The following is a 13,472-nucleotide window of genomic DNA, read 5'->3' on the forward strand; positions in this document are numbered from 1 at the left end:
GTCGTGTTTCCTGTTGTGTCACAGCAGGGTTGAGCAGAGGGTGGGAAAGTCACGTCCTTTCTCTTCCCCTTCTCCCTTCCTTGGCCTGGGTCGAGGCGTGCAGCCGGCCGCCCACCGCGGCGCGGCGCCCCGTGGCCGCAGGGACGATGTGCCCGCACCGCATCCCCCGCCGGTCCTCCCCGGGCCGAGGAGCGGGGCAGCCCACGACAGCAGCGGGGTCCCGGCACCCGCACCCCGGGCTGCTCCCGCCGTCTGCTCCCCGCCGGGCACCGTGCCTTTGCAGGCTGAACGGGCAGCGCCGAGCGCAGCCCCGCTCATCGCGCGGCCTCGTTTGCTTTCATCCTCGTGGCGGAGGCAGCCGGTGCCGAGGGCCGGGGTTATCAGCGCCGAGCAAACACAGCCCGGCTGCTATCGCGGAGCCGCCGACCTGCCTGCTTACCCGCCGGTCAATTATTAATGAGCTGGCAGTCGGGCTGCCGCGCGGCCCAGCTGGCGCCAGGGGGATTGGGGGGGGTCGCGCTCACGGCATCCCGATGCCGGGGTTCGGGATGAGCCACCCCGGGAGGGCTCTGCCTGCCGTCTGGGGCTGGCGGGGACGGGGTGCGCGGTCCCCCAGCCCTGAGCTGCACGCTGCCACCATCCCGGTGCTGCCGCCTCCCGGCGCATCGTCCTCTCCCTGCTCGGCTCCTGGGGCCCCGTTTTCCAGCCGTGGTGGAAACCTGTGCAGGGTGACGGCCTCGGGACCTGCCGCTGCTGTTTGCTCAACCACAGCCGGGTTGATTCCCGACACCTCCTGCCACGTTCGAGACGGAGGCCAGCGCGGGCACTCAGGCCAGCCACGCTCGCCCACGAGCGATGGGCTTCCCCGCTCCTTTCCCCCGCCAGCGCGTGCCGGATTGCTGGAGCCCAGCAGCGGCTGAGCAGCTCAGGGAGGGCCAGGCCTGAATGCACCGGGGGAGCGAGGTGGAAAGGCGTTTCGGTGAGCCCTGCACCATGCACTGACCATGCACCGTACGGGGCAGGTGCATTCCCCCCCCGCCCCGGCCCCCTCTGCCCGGGGGCAGCGGGTGCTGCCGGGAGAGGGCGCGGAGCAGGGCCGGAGCCAGCACCGCTCATCACCGGCCGCTGTGTCAACAGGCGCCAGCCGCGCTGCCCGTTGTTGTGTACAGCGTGACCATCTCCAGGGGACCGGCGTGCCGGGGAGGCCAAGCCGGGCAGGCAAACGCAGCCTCCCCGGTGCCCGTGACCCTCCTGGCAGGACGGAGGGCTTGGTCCCCATCCCCAGCGCTCCGCTCGTGCCCAGGGAAGGGAAAGGGCCCAGCTGGGTACAGGTGCCCCGCAGTGCCCTCCCACCCATGCGGCGCCTACTCCCCGCGGTGCTGCAGGGCGTTTTGGGAGCGGGTGCGAGGGACGGAGCAGGGCACCGCGTGCCCCATGCCCCCGCACGCCGCCTCCCCTCGGCCCCATCCCGGACGAGACATGGAGGCTCCGGGGGACACGGAGCACTGGCAGCTCATGGTGAGTCCTGGCGGGCGACGGGCTCCGTGGGCACGCCGCTCCGGAGGGCTTTAGGAGGTGGAGAGGCTGCGAAGGGGGCGAGCGGTGGCCCGCGGGGTGCAGCGCGCAGAGAGTGCCCCTCACCCCGGCGTCTGGTCACCCTGCGCTCCTTCCCGGCCCGGTGCCAGCCGGAGGGCGGGCTGCCCCTTTAAGGCTGGTCCCGGCGGTGTTTGCTTTCTTCCCAGGAAAATGAAGCTCTAATTGCTGCGCTGGGCATGGGGGGGTCTCGGGGGCTGCAGCGCCCTGCCCACCGTGCCGGTGGCTGCCAGCCCCCCGGGCGCCCAGCGATGGCCCGTGTGCAGGTCCCGCATCCCCCAGCCTCACCGCCACCACCGCTGCCACGGCTGCCCCCCACTCACCGGCCCCCGTCTTGCAGGTGGCTCTTCGCATCCGTCCCCTGAGCGCGGCCGAGCTGGAGGAGGGCGCCAGCCCCATCGCCCACCGCCTGGGCGAGCAGGTACGGCCACGGCCGGGCTGGGGGGACCCTGTCGGGGACACGGAGCCAGGGCCACTGGCTGCTGTGGTGTCGCTCCGAAGCGCCGGCTCCCCGCGCCGTAGCAGCCCCTGTGGCAGGGTGGGATGCGCCGGGGCCAGGCCTGCAGCGGGGGGGGGACCGGGCTTGCTGCAGGCTCCCGGTGTCTGGTGCATGCAGCCCCCGGGGCGTGCAGGGGACCCTGCAAAGCACGCGGGGACCCTCCGGGGGCTCCAGAGGCTGCTGCGGTTTGGAACACCCTGTTCCTGCGGTGCCCCGGGTTGCCCATCCCCACGTCCCCTCAGGGGCTGCGTGCCCGGGGGTCTGGGTGGCGAGGGACAAGTAGGGCAGGCTGCACCGGGGCAGCTTGCAAGGTCAAAACCTGCGTTGCAACGGGATACGGCTGGGATGCCGGGAGCCACCGTGGGGGCGGCGCGTGGCCCCATCGCCCCGGCACCGCCTGCGAGCAGGTGGCTGGGGACAGCGCAAGGTGGGTCCCTCCCGAACGGGGTCCCTGCGGGGCGCCAGCCCCCCACCCCAGGCAGCGGGCACCGTCCCAGGCAACGCTCGCAGCGGTGCCGCCGTGCCCAGGTCCGTGCACACGGCGCTCCGCCGGGCCGGCAGGTCCCCTGGCACCGCGCTGGCGCTGGCGCTGAGCCCCGCTCGGGGACAATGGGCCCATTGAGGAGGCGCAGGGGGCCCCGGTGCCGCCGCCCCGCACAGGCAGCACCGGCACCGCCAGCAGCCCCGCTCGAGGGGACGCCGGACCCGGGGTGTCTGCAGGCTCCCGCAGGGGCTCGGCCCCACGGCAGCCCAGGAGCCCCCCTGCCTCCCCGCACGGTTGCGTTACCCGGCCCTTTGCCAGCGCCCGGGCTCTGAAACCCGAGTCCCTCTCAGGGCCCCCCGGGGCACCGGCAACCCGATCGCCCGCGGGTGACGACGTGCCCTCCATGGGGCCCCTCGCCGCCGGCACCGGGACCCACTGCTGCGGGGACCAAGCTGCTCATCGGGCGCTGCCCCATGCAGGGCAGAGCGTCCCGGTGCATCGGCGTGCCCATGCATGCCCTGGGGGCTCCACACCCCCCGGGTGCCACCAGCCCAGGGGTCTCAGCTGCTCGTTAGACCTCAGGGCCCAGCCAGGTGCCAATTAGCACCATTAACGGCCATGCAATGCCCGGCTCCGTGGCCCGCTCCAGCCCCGCTCGCGGCCCCCTGGCAGGTCGTGGTGCTGCGTGACCCCATGGAGGACCCCGAGGACGTCCTGCGAGCCAACCGCTCCCGGGAGAAATCCTACGTCTTCGACGCAGCCTTTGACTCCACGGCCACCCAGGTGGGGCTGGCAGGGCACGAGGGACATGGGTCTGGGGGCAGGCAGGGGACATGCCCTGGGGCCTCTCGCCCTCCCGCAGGAGACCGTGTACCGTGCCACCACCCGGGGCCTCATCGCCAGCATCATCTCCGGCTGCAACGCCACTGTCTTCGCCTACGGCCCCACCGGTGAGCGGCGGTGGGGACCCCGCGGCCTCAGGAATGGAGCAGCCCCACGGCGGGGGGGGTCCCGACCCCACGCCAGCCCCCCGCTCTCCCCCAGGCTGCGGGAAGACCTACACCATGCTGGGCACGGACCGCGAGCCCGGCATCTACGCCCGGACCCTCGGCGACCTCTTCCAGGCCATCGAGGACACCAGCGGTGACATGGACTACGAGGTCTCCATGTCCTACCTCGAGGTGAGGGTGGCAGGGGGGGGACACAGGGACGTCCCCCATCCCATGCAGCCCTGCCCGGTGGCACTGCCCCAAGCGGGGCATCCCTGGGTGCCGGGGCGATGGGCGAGGGATGCAGTGCCCAGTGCCAGGCAGAACGTGCCCAGCTCCTTCTCCCTGCCCAGATCTACAACGAGACGATCCGGGACCTGCTGAACCCCTCGCTGGGCTACCTGGAGCTGCGGGAGGACTCCAAGGGTGCCATCCAGGTGGCCGGCATCACCGAGGTCTCCGCCGTCAACGCCGAGGAGGTGGGCGGGCGCCGGGAGCATCCCCCCGCGGCGGCGGTGGGGGCGCGGAGGCGGCGAGCCCCCCACGCTGCCCGTCTCCCCCAGGTCATGCAGCTGCTGCTGAAGGGCAACAAGCAGCGGACGCAGGAGCCCACGGCCGCCAACCGCGCCTCGTCGCGCTCCCACGCGGTGCTGCAGGTCTCCGTGCGCCAGCGCAGCCGCCGGGCCGGCGCGGTCCGCCGGGGCCGCCTCTTCCTGATTGACCTGGCGGGCTCGGAGCGGGCGGCGCAGGTGGGGGCTCGCGGCGGTGCGAGGTGCCCCCGGAGCCGGGGAGCCACCCACCCACTGCCCCGGCGCTGCCCTCCCTCGCCAGAGCCAGAACCGCGGGCAGAGGATGAGGGAGGGAGCCCACATCAACAGGTCGCTGCTGGCCCTGGGCAACTGCATCAACGCCCTGAGCGCCAAGGCGAGCCAGAAGTACGTCAACTACCGCGACAGCAAGCTCACCCGCCTGCTCAAGGTGCGGCGGGACGGGGTCTGCGGGTGGTCTGCGGGGACCCCCCCCCGGCCCCGCTCACCCGTGTTCTCCGCGGCCAGGACTCCCTCGGGGGCAACAGCCGCACGGTCATGATCGCGCACATCAGCCCGGCCAGCACCGCCTTCGAGGAGTCGCGCAGCACCCTCGCCTACGCCGACCGCGCCAGGAGCATCAGGACCTCGGTGGGGCCCCGCTCCCCGGCCGCGCGCCAGCCCTCTCCCCCCCCCGCGCCGGTCGTGCCGCAGCTGTGCCGCATCGGCAGCGTGGCACCGGCTGCGCAGAGACGGCGGCAGCCGAGCATCCCCCGCTGCCCCCTCACCGGGGAGGGCAGGAGGTGTCCGTCCTTACGCTGCCTTGCCAGCCCCGGAGCAGGGACACCGCGCGGGACACTGCTCTGCCAGCTGTGTGCTGCTTGGGGACCTGCTCCATGAGCTGTGCTCTGCTTGGGGACCTGCTGGGGACCTGCTCCATGAGCCGTGCCCTGCTTGGGGACCTGCTTGGGGACCTGCTCCGTGAGCTGTGCTCTGCTCAAGGATGTGCTTGGGTACCTGCTCCATGAGCTGTGCCCTGCTTGGGAATCTGCTGGGGACCTGCTTCCTGAGCCGTGCCCTGCTCAGGGACCTGCTGGGGACCTGCTCCATGAGCCCTGCCTTGTGCAGGGACCTGCTCCATGAGCTGTGTCCTTCGGGGACCTGCTGGGGACCTGCTCCATGAGCTGTGTCTTGCCTGGGGACTTGCTTGGGGACCCCACTCAGGGACTTGCTTGAGGTCCTGCTCTGCCAGCCGTGCCCTGCCCAGGGACCCTGCCGGGGGCCATGCTCTGCCCGGGGCGATGGGGCGCCCGGCCCCGCTCACGCCGCGTCCCCGTCCCAGGTGAGGAGGAACCTGCTCGGCGCCTCGCACGGCATGGTGCAGTACGGCAGCATCGTCGCCGACCTCCGCAGGGAGATCCGGCGCCTCCAGAGCCGGCTGGGGGCCGAGCCGGGGCGCCCGGGGCAGGGCGAGCGCGGGGACATCCGCTGCATCCAGGGTAGGTCCCGGCCGTGCCCTCGCCCTCGGCGCGGCCGGGGAGCCGCCGGCCCTGACGCCGCGTGGCCCCAGCCCCGGTGCGGCTGCAGGGCGATGCGCACCCGGAGCTGGGCCGCCTGCGCCGGGAGCTGCGGGGCGCTTGCCGCGAGCAGGAGGCCCTGCGCCGCTGCCTGCTCGAGCTGGAGGGCACGGCGCTGCACGCCCGCCGCGAAGCCTCCCGCCACCTCCTCACCCTCGCCCGGTAAGTGGGGTGCATGGGGATGGGGTCCCGTGGCCCCCCGGGCCGGGCGGTGACACCGCCTCCCCCTCGCCGCAGCTGGGACCAGAAGAGGCTGCAGGGCCGGCGGAGGAGCGAGGGGGAGAGGAAGGAGCCGTACGGCCCCGGCGACAGCGAGCGGGACTCGGACACGGGGGATGACCGGTCGGACGTGCCGGAATCACCTGACCTGGCCGCAGCCCGCGAAAGCATCGCAGCCCTCGTGGAGGAGCAGAGCCGGCTCCGGGAGCACAAGGTTTGGCAGCCCCATCCTCAGCACCCACAGCTGAAACGCGTGTCACCAGGGAGCCGAGTTTGACAGGTCTCAGCCCAGCAACACATGCTCTCCGGCAGCCCCGCTTGCACGCACAGGCTGGGGGTCGGGTCAGGCACGAGGGTCCCTGGCAGGGCAGGGTGGGTGCCCCAAGCGCATGTGCTGGCCCTGGGGCAGGGGTGCCGGTCCCACGCGGGGATGCTGGTCCCACGCAGGGATGCTGGTCCCATGGCGGCATTGCTGTGTCCGCAGGCAGAGCTGGAGCGGTGCTTCCAGGAGAGCCGGGAGCGCGCGCGGCGCCTGGAGCAGACCCTGCCGCGCTGGAGCAGCTCGGCGGAGCAGCGGGAGGTGCTGGCCCTGCTGCGCCGGCTGCACGAGCTGCAGCTGGAGAACGCGGCGACGCAGTCCCGCACCCTGCTCGAGGGCGGCCTGCCGCAGCCGCCGGCCGCCGTGCTGCAGCGCCTCGACCGCCACCGCGCCCTCTGCGCCCGCATCATCCAGCAGCAGCGGCAGCTCATCGCCGGTGCGTCCCTCCCACCGCCGCGAGGCCGTGACGTTACAGGCCCTGTCACGACAGGCCGTGTTGCGACATACCCCCGTCGCGATGCAGTGTGGCACCTCACTGAGTGGCTGCACTGCAGCGTTGCACTGCAGCATTGCACTGTCGTGCTGCAGCAATGCAAGGGCTTATCCCAGCAGCGAGCGGGCACTGGCCGTTACTGTGCACTTCTATCATGACTTAAGGCTCTGTCGCCCTGCTGTCACGACGGGAGCCCTGCCCAGCGCCGCGGGGTCATTGCAATAGGATGCTGTGGGGCAGTGCAGCCCCGGAGCCGGGGGGCTGCAGGGCAGGGGGGCAGCCCTCACCCTGCGCTCTCGCCAGCAGACCACCGGCTGCCGGTGCCGCGGCGGCTGCAGGAGCTCTACGAGACCTACCGGCAGCAGCGGGCGGGGGGCCCGGAGCGCGGCGGTGCCCCAAAGGTACGGCCGCTCGGCCCCGGGGCCCGGCCAGCGCCCACCCCGCTGCCCCCCGCCCAGGGCCCCTCCCTGCCCAGCATCTCGCCGGCCTCCGACCAGCGCAGCGCGGGCACGCGGGGCCCCCGGCACCCGGCACCGCGGCGTGGGGACGCCCTCCCGGCCCTGCTCCCCGGGGCACGCAGGTAGGCAGGCAGAGCCGGCGCCCGGCGCTGCACGTGCACCCCGCAGCCATACCGCAGGGTAAGGGGCGTCCCCTCCGCAGCGGCTCCGAGGCGGCCCCGCCACGCACCCCCGCGTCCGGCAGCACCACGAGCATCGAGGACGGCGGCGCGGCGGGGACGGCAGCCCGGTGCCCGGACACCTGGGTGCAGGCGCGCAAGAAGGGTGGCAAGAAGCCGGGGAAGAGGGACGAGCCGCCGGGTGCCCAAAGGAGGACGAGGCGCTCGCGGTCCTTCGAGGTCGCCGGATGCGGGGTAGGTCCCAGCGTGGAGCCGCCTCTCCGTGCTGCCCCCGGCGTGGGGCGCTGGCCCCACCGCGTCCGGCCCCCTCCCCGTGCCCACGGCCCCTCTGTGTCCCACAGCTCGGGGGTCCCGAGGCCGCAGCGCCGCGGCCCCACGTGCTGCAGAGCAGCTCCGAGCACACGGTGCCGGCGGGGCACTGGGCAGCGCCCGCCGCAGCGATGCCCGCAGCGAGGGTCCCGCAGAGCCCGCTCGCCGGTGAGCCCACCCGCCCTGGCCCCCGGCCCCCCTGCCCTGGCACGGGGCATCCGCCGGGCTGCTGAAGCCACCTCTCCCCCAGGTCCCGGGGGCTCGGCGCTGCCCACCCCCCTCCGCCTCCGCGTCGGCGTGAAGACGGGCTGGAGACGCTGAGCCGAGCACCGGCCCCGTGCCACGCCAGCGGGGCTGAGCACCGCCCCGGCACCGCGCAGGATGCCCTGCTGCACCCGCGTCCATGCGGCCCCGGTGTCCCGTGCGGCCCCACGGTGCCAAGCCAGCTGCCGGGGCGTCCATCCCAGCGGCCGCGCTTATCCAGCCCTATCCAAGCCCAGATGGCTCAGGCAAATCCCACCTGTGGCAATCTGACCCCAAGGCACAGACCTGAGTCCCCGGGGATGGACACAGCCATGCTGGGACATGACCGCGGCCCGTGCGGATGCTCAGCGCCCAGGGGATGAGTGATGGGGCTGCTGGGGCAAAGGGCATCCCGGGGAGGGTTTATCCTTCTTAAGGGTTGCATTAAACGAGACGGGCTGAGCCTGGGAGTGCTGCGAGCAGAGGCATGTGCAGCCCACCGCGGCCAGCCCCGCCAGTGCCCCGGCAAGGGGAGAAGCCCCAAAGACGCCCCCCGGCTCGTTTTCTGCCTTTATTAGGAAAGAGGGGAGAGGGGTGCCCGGCCCCCTCTCGCCCGCCCAGCCCCGGGGCTCCGCGGCTGGCGACTCCCGCGCCCGGGACCCCCCCGTCCCCGGCTCCCGGCGGGAGCAGAGCTGGGCCCGGCGGCCCCGGCGCTACTTCTTGGCCTTGATGAGGGAGTGGTAGACGGGCTTGACGATGATGTGGAGGTGCAGGGAGTTGTCGATGAGGTACTCGGAGGTGCGTTTCTGCAGGTCGGCGTGCGCCAGGAAGTCGGGCACCTCGTCGGAGCTCTGGTGGAAGCTGTAGGCGTGCTTGACGAAGAGGCGGCCCTGCTGCCGCACGCCCACCAGCACCGTCTTCTGGAAGCTGACGCCGGCAAAGTCGGAGCTGCTCATGGCCGGCGTGATGACGAGCCGGGGGCGGCCGTCCTCGAGGCGCACCGACGGCAGGGCGCCCGAGACGGAGTCCGAGTAGACGGGGCGCAGGCTGACGGGCAGCCAGCGCGGCGAGAAGAGCGCGTTCCAGGTGACCCTCTTGCCGGCGTCGTGGCTGCTGGGGCCCAGCTGGGTCTGGAAGCTGGTGCTGCGGTCGTCCCGCGCCGGGTTGTTGATGACCCACTGGGAGCCCCAGCCGGGCGCGAGGTAGTTGCGGGGCAGGAACATGCTGCAGTTGACGTCGAAGTACTTGGCGAAGTGGAGCGGGGAGGCGGCGTGGAACTGGAAGGCCTGGAAGAGCAGGTCCCGCACGGCGCCGTAGTGCCGCGCCAGCACCGCCGACTGCGCCTGCAGCCGGAAGAGCTGCCCGGGCGCGATCATGGGGTAGCGGATGGCGCGCAGCACCCGCTCGGCCACGGGCGCCTCGGGCTGCCGGCGGCCCAGCCAGCCCTCCACGGCGGTGTAGAGCTCCAGCTCGCTGTGCAGCACCAGGTCGGAGCGCTCCAGCAGCAGCAGCAGCAGCTCCACGCTCACCGAGGCCCACTCGGCGCTGCCCAGCACCGCCGACAGGTTCCAGGCGAGGAACTGCAGGCAGCTCTCCTGCAGCGCCCCGTCGCCCACGCGCACCGCGTAGTGGTACCAGCCCACCACGTGGCCCTGGCTCGACTCGCTGGCCAGGTGGCTCCTCATGTAGTCGGCGACGCCGCGCTGCAGCGCCCGCACCCGGTACTTGCTGGCCAGCTGGTGCATGGGGATGGCTTGGTGCAGCAGGATGGAGACGCCGCCGCAGTACAGGTACCTGGGGGCAGAGCGCGGGGCGGTGACGCCGGCGGTGACGCCCGGCCCCCCGTGCAAGCCCCCCCCGCGCCCGCGGCCCCCCCGCGCACCTGATGAACTTGTCGAAGAGCGCGGCGCTCTCGGGCGGCTCGAGCAGGGTGACGACGCTCTGGTTGCGCAGCAGCCCCTCGAAGACCTCGCTCTGCAGGCCGAGCAGCAGCTGGTGCGTGTGGAAGACCTTGGCCTCGTCGGAGGCGGCCGTGCGCACCCGCAGCACCGAGTCGCTGGCGTTGCCGTGCTGCAGCAGCTCCTGCAGCCGCTGCAGCAGCGTCAGCGAGTGGTTGATGGTGGCCGCCGTGGCGTCGCCGCTAAGGTCGGCTTTCTGGGCTGCGGGCAGACGGCGCGGTCCCAGCGCTGTGTCCCGGGGGCTGGGGCTGCTCTGCTGGCAGCAGGGGACTGGGGCAGGGGACCGCCGGCTCCTCCGGCACCACCGGCAGCTCCAGCCTCCTCCCCGGCCCCGCTCGGGCAGGCACCGAGGGGAACGTGCCCCCGCGCCGTGTCCCCGCAGGGCTGGGCTCCCGGTGCCGCAGGGTGCTCGGTGCTCCCGGCGGTGGCCCTGGGTGCGGGGAGCCTTCCTCCCCCTCCTCTCCCTCCCACGTGCCTGGCACAACTCCTGCCGCCGCCCCGGAGCCGGAGCGTCTTTCCCCCAGGGCGAGTTTGGCCCTGTCTCTCTCCCATCCACGTCTTGCAGGGCGGCGATGCTGCGGATTACCCTTCCCAGCTCCAGCTTAAGCCCAGCTAAGCGGGGATTGGGAATGGGATCAGGAGCCTCTCACCCCGCAGTGCCTGATAGCGCTCCTTCGAGGGGCTCCCGGGGCTGCAGTATGCCGGGCACTGAGCACAGCCCGGCACCTCCCTAGCGCCGTGGGGCACGGCACAGCCATGGGGCATTGCACGGCCATGGGGCATTGCACGGCCATGGGACACAGCATGACCATGGGACACGGCACAGCCACGGAGCACAGCACAGCACCAGGGCATTGCACGGCCATGGCGCACGGCACAGCCATGGGGCACGGCACAGCCATGGGACATGGTATGGCCATGGGGCATTGCACAGCTGTGCATTGCAGCCAGACCCCCCCGGATTCCCTAAGCCTGGCTCAGCCCAGCCCTTCCCACCTTCCTCGCCGGCACCCCGGCGAGGGCGAGCGCGGCACGGCATCCCCTACTCCGGCCTCCCGCCTCCGCGGCCGCCCTTACCGGCTTGCACGGTGAGGAGGAGGAGGAGGAAGGCGGCAGCGGCGCAGCCCCAGCGGCGGGCCGGGCCGGGCCGGGCCGCCGTCAGCCTCGCCATGGCTTCGCAAGCGCATCTGCCGGGGGCTCAGCGCCGCACTGGCGCGCGCGGTGCCCGCCGGGCTCTTATGTAGGCCACGACCCTCCCAGCCCGCGCGCCCGCGCCGGCACATTGATTGGTGGAAACTGGGACCGGCCGTTTCCAAGGGAACTGCTTCCCGGCCGGAATCGATCCCATCCCGGCCCCCGGCACCCCCGGAGCCAGTGCAGCGGGGCGCCCCGATGAGCCCCGGGTACCGCGTGGGGCCACCTCCGGCACGCTTGCCGCGTCCCGCACCGGATCCCGGCACCCGCCGGGCGCTGCCGACGCCGGAGCAGCCGCCCCATCCCGGCTGGGCGTCCGCGGCTCTTTGTGCCCGGCCCGGCGAGGCTGCGGGCCTGGCGGGCCCTTTGCATGCAGGGCACAGCGCCGTGGCTGCCTCGCCGCCCCCCCCCCCCGCACCGGCCGCCCTCATGGGTATTCATGCCGGCGGCAGCGCTCGCCCTCCCATCACCATGGCATCCGGGCTGCCGGCAGGAACTGCCTGCCCTTTTCCCAGCCTTTGCAGCCAAGGCGCTCCGCGCGCCACCGAGCGCCCCGTGCCAGCCTCCGCTCTCGCCAGCGCTTTGCAACAGGGCCAGGGCATCTCCCCCCCCCCCCACTCCATGGCCCCCCCATCACCCAGGGGTCCGGCACGGCTCGGCCTCGGGAGCAGCCGGCCGAGGTCCCCCCCGCGCCGCCGGCCCGTTAGCCCCTTCGTTAGACGGCGGCGGGGTGGCTGGCGAGCGGCACCGCGGCTGTCCCCGCCGGGGCATCGCCGGGCCCTGGACGGGCACTGCGACCTTCACCGCGCGCCGGCAGTGTGCCGCGCTCGGGCCAGCACCGCGCCGGGGAGCGTTAGCCCGCGGCCGCGTATCGAGTAGCTGTCGGCGCTGATGGGATTAGAGCCGGCGGCCGCTTTATCGCGGCTTTTGTGTTAAGCTGCTCAGCGAGGTGGAAACGCGGCGCGCGGTTCACGCCTGGCTCTGCCGCCTCGCCGCCGGGGCCGCCGGGCATCGCTGCTGGGGCTGGCGGCAGCGCGGGGCACTGGCCGGGCACCCCGCCGCGAAGGGGGCTGCGGGCGAGTGGGGGCACTTGTCCCCTCTGCCCCCCCCGCGATGCCGTGCCCGTTCTCGCGCCCACGAGGGCACCTGAGGACGGCCCGAGACGGAGGCGGATGGGGCCTCCAGTCCCCAAGCGCCTGCCCGGTCCCAGCGGGGATGGGGGGGTTAGATGGGGTTTCCAGATGTTGTGCATGGCAGATGTTGACACAGTTCCCGTGGGGGGATTGCACATCTGGCCCTGCGCCGCAGGGGCTGGATTACGGGGGGCCGGGACATGGGTCGCCCCCGCACATGGATGCGGGCAAAGGGCTCCCGAGCCCCCCGGCAGCACCGCGCCGAGCGTGGGGGTCCCCGGGACGGTGCCCAGCCTCCGGCGAGGCCATGCCAGGCGCGGGGAAACCCACGGTCACCTGGGGCCGGAGCTGGCATGGGCACGCGGCCAGAGAGCAAACAGGCCCCGGCGGCACTGCTGCATCGCTGCGGGGGTGGGCGGGCGGCGAGGGGGGGCCACCGCTGCCGGGCAGCCGGTTAATGGCTCACCGCATCCACCGATGCTTCATTGAACCACCTGCCTGCAAAACAACAGCTTGCCGGGGGTGGGCTCCTCCCGGCAGGGGCTCGCCACCCTCCCGTGCTGCTGGGGAAACTGAGGCACGGGCTGGGCGCTGGCTGCTCGCGTGCGCTCTGCACCCCGGGCTGCCATGCCTGGGCGCGCGGGGAGCGAGGCTCGGCCGGGACACGCGTGCACGCACACACGGATGGACGCACACGCGGGTGCACACACGCACGCGTGCACGCACACACGCAGCGATCCGAGCCGCCAGTGAGCCCCGGGAGCCGGCTGCGCCGGCCGCTCCCCGCAGAGCCCCGTGCCCCGGATGCGTGCTGGCGGTGCACGGGGGCTGAGCCGGCCCCCGCCCCCTCATCAGGCCTGAGCAGCCCCACATGCACCCCCCCACCCCAGCCCCAGCCTGGCTCGGGGGGTGTGAAGCGCAGCAGAAACCGAGGCTCCGGTGCCCGAGAGGGGGGAGCGAAGCCCCCAGCCCCGGTGTGGGGTGAAGCTGGGCCTGTCCGCCCTGGAGGTAAGGCCCGGGGGGGGCAATAGCAAAGCGTGTCCCGGCCAGCGGAGCATCCTGTGCCTCTGGGCCCCCCACCCCGCGGGAACAGCCCCCATGGCAGTGGGGGATGAGTGGGTGAGCAAAGCCCTCTGCGCCCACTTAGTGACACCGGCCTTTGGGCATGATGGGGGGGGAATATGACCATGCTGTCCCCAAATGCCCTCACCACCGTCCCGGGGACGTCCTCCTACCCCGCCGGCCTAGCCTGCGGCTCGTACCCCCCCCGCTCCCCCCTCCTCCCCACGCGCCCCGGT

At 73.1% G+C, this 13,472-nt stretch overlaps 2 protein-coding genes across 3 annotated transcripts; one reads left to right on the forward strand and one right to left on the reverse strand.

Moving 5' to 3' along the window:
• Window positions 1-1,142: 1,142 nt before the first annotated feature.
• KIF19 (kinesin family member 19) lies at window positions 1,143-8,034 on the forward strand. Of its 2 annotated transcripts, XM_064522818.1 has the most exons (17): window positions 1,143-1,518; window positions 1,934-2,014; window positions 3,249-3,359; window positions 3,439-3,526; window positions 3,621-3,757; window positions 3,919-4,044; window positions 4,129-4,314; window positions 4,397-4,543; window positions 4,621-4,743; window positions 5,435-5,591; window positions 5,663-5,831; window positions 5,907-6,102; window positions 6,373-6,643; window positions 7,007-7,280; window positions 7,361-7,571; window positions 7,679-7,814; window positions 7,897-8,034. In XM_064522818.1, exons 1-17 carry the CDS (start codon window positions 1,435-1,437, stop codon window positions 7,965-7,967), a joined length of 2,568 nt encoding a protein of 855 aa, XP_064378888.1. In that variant the 5' UTR covers window positions 1,143-1,434; the 3' UTR covers window positions 7,968-8,034. The 2 variants fall into 2 exon arrangements, with proteins under 2 accessions (XP_064378888.1, XP_064378887.1); XM_064522817.1 differs by having other exon boundaries at window positions 5,435-5,831.
• Window positions 8,035-8,464: 430 nt separating this feature from the next.
• On the reverse strand, window positions 8,465-11,397 carry BTBD17 (BTB domain containing 17). Its single transcript, XM_026112463.2, has 3 exons — window positions 10,925-11,397; window positions 9,772-10,048; window positions 8,465-9,683 (listed from the first exon to the last, which is right to left on the reverse strand). The coding sequence occupies exons 1-3, from the start codon at window positions 11,016-11,018 to the stop codon at window positions 8,603-8,605; spliced, it is 1,452 nt and encodes a 483-aa protein (XP_025968248.1). The 5' UTR covers window positions 11,019-11,397; the 3' UTR covers window positions 8,465-8,602.
• Between the last annotated feature and the right edge of the window lie 2,075 nt (window positions 11,398-13,472).

This window comes from Dromaius novaehollandiae, chromosome 18 (genome assembly GCF_036370855.1).
Source record: "Dromaius novaehollandiae isolate bDroNov1 chromosome 18, bDroNov1.hap1, whole genome shotgun sequence".
NCBI lineage: Eukaryota > Metazoa > Chordata > Aves > Casuariiformes > Dromaiidae > Dromaius > Dromaius novaehollandiae.